This window comes from Folsomia candida, unplaced genomic scaffold (assembly GCF_002217175.1).
Source record: "Folsomia candida strain VU population unplaced genomic scaffold, ASM221717v1 Fcan01_Sc032, whole genome shotgun sequence".
Classification (NCBI taxonomy): Eukaryota; Metazoa; Arthropoda; class Collembola; order Entomobryomorpha; family Isotomidae; genus Folsomia; species Folsomia candida.
In genome coordinates this window covers 740,942-751,992 of record NW_019091224.1, presented here as the reverse complement: position 1 = coordinate 751,992, position 11,051 = coordinate 740,942, and the positions used below count along the sequence as shown (strand labels likewise).

Below are 11,051 nucleotides of genomic sequence, written 5' to 3'. Positions count from 1 at the left end.
GTGTTAATATTTGTCACCGCGTGGTGATAAAACTGTCACCAGACGGTGACAGTTTTTCACAATGCGGTTGCAATTTTACACTAGACGGTGAGAATTTATCACCAAACGGTGTAGCCACATATCGACACCGCTGTTTTGCTAATATTTTTTGCACTGTATTTAAAAAAAATTAGCTGCCCCTCAAATTTTATGTACAGACCGTATTTGTTACTGAGGCCCATTTTTTAAATTTGTTGAACCGTTATTAGACCGTCTTGTGCTTAGTAATTTATTTTCTACAACTTTTTTTTTTAAACAAAGTTGTGATGGTATAAGTGAGCGAAAATTGACATCTTTTCCCTGGCAAATACGTTGACCTTTGCTTTCATTTCTCCTGCTTTTTTTTTTACTAAATTTCGTTTATCGCAACCTTGACTTTGAGAATATTTTTTGAAATTCGAATTAAAAATTTAAATGCATAAAATATATTTATATATAACTGAAATTAGAAAAAATAGAGTTATGAAAAAATTACGATAATCATTATTTTATATTTCGCACAATATATTTCGCAAAACTAAAAAAATATTTAGGTAGTTTAGCCAGCGTTTTTCACGTTTTGTTGGGAGATATGGACATAACTACAGATTAATAAATAAATCGTTCATAAAAGTTGAACAAATAGCTTGACATTTAGCCCTAGAATCAAATTCCTCAAAATTCGCAAAAAAAATCGCGGATTTAGGCTTGTAGCTCAAAAACTGGCTAAGCCCCCTAGCTAATACTGCTAACTTTTCTTTTAATTGCACAATTTTTCGCGATATATATTTTTACAAGATTGATACCACTATTTCTTAGTGAAACTTTTTTATGCAGAGTTTCATTTACAAAGATGTTCCCATTTCTGCGAAATGTGACATATTTACATCACTTCTTTCTAAAAATTAAGCTACACCTCAAACGTATTAATCAGACGTGCTCTGTTTAGCATTCTAATTCGTCATTGATGTCATACAATAAAGTTTGCATAAATTTACTTTCATTGATTAGATCTTTAATGAAAATCAATTGCGCGAGTATTGCCTACATACATCAAGTACGACAAGGTCTACATGCTAATTAAAAAATCATTACATTCTACATAAGTATCTGATAAGAAATTATCAAAATAAAGTGGATATCGCCTGGATATCTTACTCATAAGAGACAGGCATATGTATTTAGTTACATTGGTACATATGTAATGATAGCCTTATTTTCATAAATATGTACAGCAAATAAATATATTTGCAAATTTGCACAAACCCACCCCAACAACAAAACACTGATCCAGTTCTCTGCAACGCATTTCTCTCCTTATCTTGCCAAGTAATCTTATCAACGCTGAAAAACAAATTGTTGTTTTCTTTACCGAGTACATACTGTGACAAAGATTGAAATAAGCGTCATTGCAATCAAAAACAGAGAATGAGACGTAATAGAAGGAGATGCAGCATCCAAAAATAAACTTGTTGTTTATTCGTCCCATTTCCAGGAACTCGGTCCACTTCAAGTAATCAAACTTGATTCGTGTTAATTAACTTTGAGTGAGAGAGTGACACGCAGTTTGCGAATGTGCAAATATTCACATCTAATCCAAGGTTAGGTAAAATCAGTCCAGTAAATCATTACCAGCTGTTGAAACAACATCTTAAATAAATAACTGTGTAATAGTTTCCATAATAGAAATTGTAAGATCACAAATTTGCAAAATTCTTTCGCGAAAATGTTCGTCATAAAGGTTGCATTTATCCTACTTTTTGCAAGGTAGCACAAATTATGCTATAAATGCTAAATAATATATTTTTCACTACCTTAACATAACGGTATTCAAGCCTAATTAAATATTTCGGAAGGTTGCAACTTCCGCAAAATAGTTGAAAAGTTGGCAAATTCGAAAAATTTTTAGTTGAAAATCGGAGCTCGTGAAACATGTTCAAGAGCTTGTTTTCATGAGCAAAAAAGTTTGCAACAATTTTATAAAAATATGTTGCGATGCGAACTTGCAAAGTGAATATCTTTTCTGTATTTATATCACAATTTTAAATTTTGACTTAATTTAGTTCACTTGCAACTCAAGCTTCCACGACCACATATTCCGTCAAGGATAACGTCATCATTGAAAAAATACTGCAAAGTTATGACGGCAATATGCGACCCAGCGGAGAAAATGGTAGCGATTGTAATTATTAATTCATAATATTTGTAACATAATTAAGTATTATGTAATTTAAGGATCATCTCCCACCGTGGTCAGCGTTAATTTTTATATCAGATCAATTCCAGAATTGGACGATGTAAAAATGGTGAGAAAAATATAGTTGGTTTTCCGTTCAATTCAGTGTTGCACGTGGTATAAACTACATTTTACCGGACGGTGGGAAAACATGGGAAAAAACAGTTTTTCCCACCCACAAAACCAGTAGGAAATGGGAAAAACGTTAGTTCCTATGCGATATACGCTAGGTGGCACTTTTCTTTCCATTTTCCCACTTCTCCCCATTTCGCACTGGGTGTTTTAGGTGGGAAATAGGCAACACTCAAATTAATTACGGTTCAATTAAATATTTTTATAAATATCTATTGATTTGCCTTTTTTAAAGGTTTACAAGACACAGCTCACTTTTAGAATGCAGTGGTTGGATGAGGGTCCTAAATTCGAATCAACAGGTAGATGCACACAGTGTTAGAAGTCTGGTATAATCACGCGGGTATTAATATTGATTTCGCGATATTGAATTTTTTACCATTTGGTATTAACATTATACCATTTGGTAGAAATCATTACTGCAGTAATGATTTCTACCATAGCATGCTATGGTATAACTTTAATACCGATTTAATATCGTACGGTATTTTTTTCAATACCATTTTAGTAGTCATAAATGAATACCGTTTGGTATTGATTTAATATCTGATTTCTAAGAGTACAGAACTAAATATTTTTTGGAAAGATTGTCCCGGACAGGGGTATTGCCTTTTTCGGCGAGAGGCTAAATCATGCCCAGTTTTCGAAATAAATAATTGGATTAATACCAGTTGCAAATATATGCACCGTTCACTCTTAGAAGTCTGGGATAATCACGCGGGTATTGATTTCGTGGTATTGACCCTTCTTCCATTTAATATTAAAACTATATCATTCGGTATAAATCGTTGCTGTTATGGTATAACTTTAATACCAACTTAATACCATGCGATATTCTTTATCAATACCATTTTGGTAGGGTCATATATGAATGCCACTTGATATTGATTAAATACCTGATTAGTTATGATCAATCTTATCCTTTATAAGTATAAATTAAATCTTATCATAATATTGTTACCAATTTATAATGTTTATTTATTCAGATGCCCACCGTTATATAACCCTTCCAGCGACCACGCTTGGAAAAACATTGTGGTAGCCGGACCTCTTCTTCTCAAACGAGTTGGAATACTCGAAACACGCCGGTATAACGCCGAACGAATATTACCGGGTGTTTCCGAACGGTGAAGTCTTACACAGTTCCAGGTACCCTTAATAATATAATTATATGTACCCTCTTAGAAATCAGGTATTAAATCAATACCAAACCGTATACATATAAGACTCTTCCAAAACGGTATTGATAAAGAACCACTTGACTATAGCAAACTTTTAATAGTGTATTTTTATGTGCTTCTAAATAATTGCCTGGCATACCTTAATTTGTAGAATTACAGTGAAATGGTCGTGCCCCATGATCTTCGTTTTGTATCCTTTTGACAAACAGACGTGTTGTATGCGGATGGCGAGTTGTAAGTTGGCATTTTTGCAGAGGCTAGATGGCGGCAGATATCAATATGTTTCACTCCAATTTTATAGATGGCTTCACAACGGATGATATAATTTTCAAGTGGAAAGCAGTGGATCCAGTCCAACTCACATCCGATCTACACTTACCTTCTTTTGCCTTGCAACAGTTTAAGACAGACTATTGCGACTCAAGAACTAACACGGGTAATTAATTTATAGATCCCATAAAACTATAATTAATTTGCACCAGAAATAGTAAGGCTATTCACGACTAAGTATGTTCGTATCCGAAGGAAGCTTTGAAAATATTCTGCGGACGGTCGAATGATCGAACGAATTATGGTTTGGAGATGAGCAACTTCGCAAATCATTTTTCGTCTGCAACTTTTTAGGAAAATTTTTGCTAAGTTGCGAACTTTGTTTTTTTTCTAACTTTTGAATACCTCGAGTAATTAGAAATTTCATCTTCTTCCAGGAACCTACAGCTGTCTCAGGGTGGATCTCCTCTTCGCTCGAGAACTCAACCGATATCTATCTAAACTTTTTATCCCCATGATAACGTCCATCCTACTAATTTGGGTCTCGACTTGGATAACACCGTCAAACAGTGGATTGATCATGGCACGTGCCTTACTACTCTGCGGGGCCAGTTTTTATTGCAAGTGGTCCATCCTAACTGGACCAGCCAGACCTTCGGCTATTATTTCCTATACAACCGCCCTGGACATGTGGGACACTTTCTGTACTGGATTTATTCTCCTGGGAATCCTGGAGTTTGTCGTGGTGCTCATTTCACGCGACTGTGGGAAGGGATGCGACGATCTTAACGGGTCGCAAGATAAGCACGTGTGCAGTCGTAGGATCGACTTTGTGACGAGAATTATCTATCCGATTGGATTTTTAGCCTGTGTCTGTATATATTTTGGAGCTTACTTGGCAAAGGCAAAGGAGCAAGATGGGGATGAGACAGAGTAGAAAGAAGGGCTCAAATTGGTTAAACATACATAGTTAAGTTATAAATAGTAAGGAATCCAATCCCGGACCATATTTTGAATCCCGGGAATCGGGACTCCCGGCAGATATCAATCCGGCTAGCTAAATCCGACGAGTTACATTTCATTTCGGCCTTTATTTAAGTGTAAATGGATATCAGTTTAACAAAAAACTGATTTAAAAGCCATGACACTAAGTATCTATAACTGTGAATAAGCAAAAATGTAACTATATACATACAATATAATAAAAATCATTCGTACATAATCACTCATTCATACCAATATAAATAAATAAATAATAATAAGTTGCGAGCCAATTCTTCGATCTCTTTTAGAACTTATCACTAGAATGTCGTACTTCAGTCCGTCGCCAAAAAATCGCTAACGCCCTACATTACAACCCCAATTTATAGTATGTTGTGATTTGTTTGAATAAGTAATTAAGAAATTAAGAACCAATAATAATTAATTTTAACTGGCAAAGGCGAGAGACATGTTCAAAATTAAAAAAAAAATAAGTTGTTTTGTTTATTTTATTTGCTCACTCACCTGTGAAAACTTGACGTCTGGAATGAGGGATAAAACAATACTTCCGAAAATTACCGAAATAGTTAACGAAACTCAATGTGTGAGCAAACTTTTTTGATGTCACTTTTTGACATATAACGTCACAACTTACTAATTTGTTATAACTGGGAACTTCACGATATGAACTTAAATACTCCTCAACACCCTTATATATATAATCCTGCAAATTTCATTCAATTCGGTCAAGCCGTGTTCGAGAGATATCATAATGCATGAAGCGAAATGGACCCTGAGCAAACTTTTTTTACTAAGCCGTGGCCCATAAGCTTCTGATCATTTTCCTTTCCCAAATTTTGCACTTATATAACTTTTTATTGGACGAATAAATTGCTACAAATTTGTATGCAATTATACGTCAATACTTGGTGTGCGGATCCGCAGCATAAAATATTTTCTCCGCTGAGTCCATATGAGCGAATTCCAAACGCGATCGAATAGTTTGAATAAGTTTAACTTCGTCGTTAGGTAAGGTGGTTTGACGGTTTAATTCTTGAGAAGGGATCATTTACGCTAACGTACGCCGTCACTGTGAGGACCAATTGTACCTGGTTCATCCAAGTTACCCGTCGAGATCTACTTTCTACGAGATTTTGCGACTCGGCACTAAATTTAAAGGGGACACATGCCAACTTTTCAGAAATTTTTAAATGAAGTTTCATAAGAGGGAGGAATTCTGTTTTGAACATTTTTCGCTCCAGTCCACCTCGGCGGTGGGAACATAACTGGGGGATCGTGCACCGAATTATGCGTAGGCCGTATGACGCTTTTTCACGGATGCGGAGGCGGCCATAGCGGTCGAAATTATGCACCATGGATTGATTAGCGAAACAAGTAATCTGGATATGTAATGCTAACTAGGGATGCAACGAGTACTCGGTTAGACTCGGTACTCGGTGAACTCGGCGCATTTTTTGTGGGCTCGAACTCGGCCGAGTTTTCTTTGGAACTCGGCCGAGTTTTGTCATTAATATTTTACGGTAAAACAAGTAAATACCACGAAATAAATGTGGAGCTCTACTCCAAATTTCGATCTCTTCCATAAAATCGAGAATGTAAAAATAATTATCTTGGTACATTTTCTTTATATTAACGCCTTTTTATCATTATGTAAGTTGTTGACATTATGTAAGTGAAAATGCACTTTACGATTGCCGTATTTTGGGGAGAAAATGAGAAATAACTCGGTTTTTCGAGCGCTCGATGACCGAGTTTTACCGAGTGCTCGAACTCGGTCGAGTTCGAGTACTCGGTCCAAAATTTTGCCGAGTACTCGAACTCGACTCGGTTTCAAAAATTAGGACTCGTTGCATCCCTAATGCTAACTCTGTATCGTACAAGGTAGTAACAAGACGCTAAATAGTAAAAAAATCACAAATCTGCAAATTCGTTGTTCTTTTGTTTTCTAGAAGTACAATTTTTTTAGTTTCGAAATATGCTAAAATAAATATTTCTACATGTTTAATCCGCCACTGTTTAATCCGCCACAAAGTCGTAGTTATTCTTTGCAAAAACCAGAACAGGGCCTCATCATGAGGCCCTCATGATTTGACCAGTATCTCGTTTCAGACTCATAATTCACCTCCTCGTGTCTTCCTCCAATGTAATCAGTTCATATAATCTAAGGAGGGGAGCTTCACATTGTTGACTCACCGATTGCCTCCAAATTTTTACACAATTTATTACCATGTGAGAGATCGCCGATTTTCTAGATATATTATAGTCGTTGTTGGGCATATCATGTGACCCCCATGTGACCCTTATACAGGGGGTGTGGTTAACCACACCCTCATTTTTAACTCTAATATACTCGATATGGGTATCATTTAAAAGCTATTGGCAACAACTTTTCAATGATATATAACATAATAGGTCTGTGACCCTCCCCCTGACCTTGGGGTGGGGGTAAAGCAAAGGTCAAGTACTATGCATTTTTGCGACAAATCATTGTTTTTGATATCTGAAATGATCCATTATTAGCTCACCCTGCGTACCAGAGGAGCTATTGAATTCCTCTTGTCCGTCTGTCCGTCTGTCTGTCTGTCTGTTCGCGAAGTTTTTGCATCAATTGATGCTAATTAATTTGCCCCATGTGCAAATTTTAGCAAATTAGTAGTACCATTGGTCTCGAACAGTCGGTAACACAAAATAGTGCCAAACAATTGAGAACATAGATGCAAAACACACCAAACGTGCATAAGGCCCGAAAAAAATAACTAGAATTTTTACTTCTAATTTGTCACGATGTGCATCTTTTGTCCGCTTATTCTGCACCATTAATGCAAAATTATGCCAAAATTGCGTATCAATTGTATCCGCATATGCGGCACCATTGGTGCAAAATATTGTCAAAATTTGGATTACAGGGTGAGCTACTTCTAACGTTACAACGGTTTATTTAAATTAAACAAACCTGTAAATCATCAACAAGTACATAAAAAATGAAAGATACTCAATAAAATCCTAACAACATTAATCTAACAACAACACACGAGACATCTTATTATTTCACCGTAAATATCCCGGCGTAGTCACGCAGGTACAAATTTCGTGGTGTCAATTTGGTGTAAATTGGTCACTATTTTTGTGAATTTTTTCAATATTCTGGTGTGAATTTTTCACTGTTTTGGTTTCAGTTTATCGTGATGCGGTAAACATTTGCCACCATGCGGTGATAATGATTTACACCACGACCGGGAATTCATAAATATTTGCACCCTGAACTGCGCTAAATTAGCACGGAATTATTTTAAATGTACATATGTTATTTTTCTGGGGGTTTCCAATGTTTTTATGTTTTTAGTGAAATATAAGCCAGTCAACTTTTGTCCAAAATATATACATAAATGCAAAATTTATTGAATTTTATTTTGACAGGTTTCATTACCAATACAAATACATTGACGCTATAACTTACCCTCAAACTAAAGTAGTCTACTGATAAGGTATTTTTAAGTAGTAGACAATTATGACATTTATTCTTTGAAGGGTGAACATTCACAGAAATAAAAGTGATTTGTTACCCACAGATCAAAAATGCACAACCGTTTCCTACATCGAGCACACTTGATAAATCTAGGTTTGTCACACCCAGGAGATTCGCATAATTTTCCCTCGTCTTCAGTGAAGCTGAAACATACCTGTTTCATATTTAAGAAATCTACTTTCACGTCAGTCAAGCCACTAGAGTACCAGGCATATTGTAACATGGGTTTGAAAATTGGGGCCGATATCATAAAATGTAGTAATGATTGTAATTTAATTATTCCTTTGCGAGTAGTCCAATTATCATCCTGGTTCACACCTTCCGAGTTAACAAATACTTCCAATCCAGCTAGAATTTCACGTGCTAGAATTTTAAGTTGTCTATGAAATGTTGTGTCTAAAGGTTGGGCCAGAGGTGTGCATTTTTCCGGTATTATTTTTAGTGTTATGTTAGGTTTCTCATTCTGTTCTCCGAAATATTTGGAATAGGATTCAAAATTTGTCTGCCCTGCCCAGCTATCTATTATATAGAGAAAGTCTTTGGTGACGAAAGGTAGTAGCTGTTTTTGTATGAAATATTCATTCAAAGATGTTGACAATTTACCAGAAGTACTACATGTTAAAGTGACATTACTTGGTAAATATGACTCAACTTCTTTCTTAACACTAGGACCTAATTTGCCCTGAGCTTCCTGCAGACAAATGAATACATTACCAACTACTTCTCCTGCAAGGTTAATTAAATACTGCACTGTATATGAATGAGTAGATAAATTCTTCGGCGACTGCGCATACCCCATTACATTTTTTTCACCTTTTTTAGTAAGGGTTCGTTGCGAAGTTATTTCGTAAGAAAAGCCGCACTGATCCGTATTGAAAATGTGATCAGGATCAAAACGACTTGAAATATTTCTAATTCCTTCCTGAAATTTTTTTGCAGAGTTTAAGATTTCTTGTTCTGATTTTATTTCCCTTTTGCTAACTAAGGTGTTAATTTTCCTACTCGAAATTCCATGTCTTATTTTGAATCTATCTAACCAGCTTTTCGATACTTTAAATTTCAAGTTGTCGTCGCCAATTTCAATGTACTTTTGCATAGCCCAATACCTTAAATGAGACGCACGAATAATTTTGAAAGACTTTCGGGCTTCCGTCATTTCGTTAAAAACATGTTGACTAATTCTTGCATATTTTTCTTTCTTGTCCTGTTTTTCTTTCACTTGACGTTTCCAAAGGTATAAAGTTTGCTTGTTCCGAACTTCTTTTGCTCCATGTTTTTTTAAAGACGTTACGGACCATTTTGGATGAGATTCCCAAAGAGCAAGTATTTCCTGTTTTCGATCAAAGGGGACAAATTTATATTTACTCTTTTTGGCTGGAGTTTCAACGAGGTAATCGTCATCAGTCTGCTCGTTTTGGTCGTCAGATTCATTGTCGGAGAGTTGTTCATCTTGCTCATTATTTTGGTCGCAGTCATCATCTTCGGAGGGTTGTTCATTTTGGTCGTATTCATAACCGTCAGACAGGTGGTCACATGCAAATGTCGTTTCTGCGGTGAATAAACAAAATATATTTTTTTTAATTAATTAAATATGTACAAAGAAATCAGTAAAACTAAACCATGGTTTAAATATTGAATTTGAATATGTATAACAAGAATAAAATATTACCGTCTAAAGTCAAACATTCATCTTCTTCCACAACAAATTCCTGCAGATTTTGTAAGAAAGAGTCAAACATTTTTTCTGCGAATAAAATTTCTTTCTCCGTGGGGGCCAGGTCCTGTATAAATGATACAATGTATATATTAACATTTATCTTTTCTTGGTGGTATACCTTTGGATAATCTGGATAGTGTTCTCCAACTATTTTGGTGAATTGTAACAAAATTCCGTAGGGATTAGGAATTTTATCTTCAACCCCTTGTCCTAAATATCAATGACGAATTTTATAAATTTATATATTTACTAATGCAAATATTTCAACTTACCTTCAGTACTTGCCATCTTTTATAAATGTAAAATGTCAAATCAACAAGAAATTTTTAAACCCAGCAAAATAATTTGTACGAACATTGAACATAACAGCATTCTGAGAATTATTAAAGTTTAAACTAGAGGTTGCCACGCACGGTTGGGAAATATGACATTTGTTCTTGCTCAATTATTCGAGGAACCTATTCAAGTTCTTTATTAATTATGGTGAAAATTTTAAAAGAAGAAACTAATTCTTGCTGAAATGTGAATTGGCCGATGTGCCAAAACTCGTTATGGAAAAACTTTAAAACCGTGCCAATTATTCAGTTTTCAACCGATTTTCGAATTTCCGAATGTTTCGGAAACCTCTGGCCGTGGGGCAAATTATATATTACCAAATTTTGAAAATTTTGACCCCACCCACTGTAATCAAGGTCAGGAGGTCAGAAAAATAGGCCGAATATTTTTATAATTTCAGGCAACGCCAACAAATTATTCTTATCTGCACACTTGTCATTTTTTGTCGAAATGACCGTTGACCTTATAGATTGCACATAATTTAAAAACCACACCCCCAGTGGGTGTGGTTATCAGCGATTTTCGCATGAGTTTGAGTAAGTATGTCATGCAACACATCATGTTGATCAGAAAACCAAGGGCACCTAGGATAAAGTATCAAGTTTTCAAAAACCACACCTCCGAGTGGGTGTG

At 35.4% G+C, this 11,051-nt stretch overlaps 1 protein-coding gene across 3 annotated transcripts; it reads left to right on the top strand.

Annotated features, from left to right (window-relative positions):
• Nucleotides 1-1,511: 1,511 nt before the first annotated feature.
• LOC110860457 (glutamate-gated chloride channel) lies at nt 1,512-5,396 on the top strand. 3 transcript variants are annotated; one of them, XR_004837309.1, is made up of 8 exons: nt 1,512-1,619; nt 2,082-2,191; nt 2,254-2,324; nt 2,622-2,688; nt 3,373-3,535; nt 3,719-3,801; nt 3,869-4,003; nt 4,275-5,396. XR_004837309.1 is itself a non-coding variant. In XM_035860388.1 (7 exons), exons 1-5 carry the CDS (start codon nt 1,745-1,747, stop codon nt 3,426-3,428), a joined length of 345 nt encoding a protein of 114 aa, XP_035716281.1. In that variant the 5' UTR covers nt 1,626-1,744; the 3' UTR covers nt 3,429-3,801; nt 3,869-4,003; nt 4,275-5,396. The 3 variants fall into 3 exon arrangements, 2 of the variants coding, with proteins under 2 accessions (XP_035716281.1, XP_035716282.1); XM_035860388.1 differs by lacking the exon at nt 1,512-1,619 and adding an exon at nt 1,626-1,785 and having other exon boundaries at nt 3,373-3,801; XM_035860389.1 differs by lacking the exons at nt 1,512-1,619; nt 4,275-5,396 and adding an exon at nt 1,626-1,785 and having other exon boundaries at nt 3,869-3,975.
• The last annotated feature ends 5,655 nt before the right edge of the window (nt 5,397-11,051 follow it).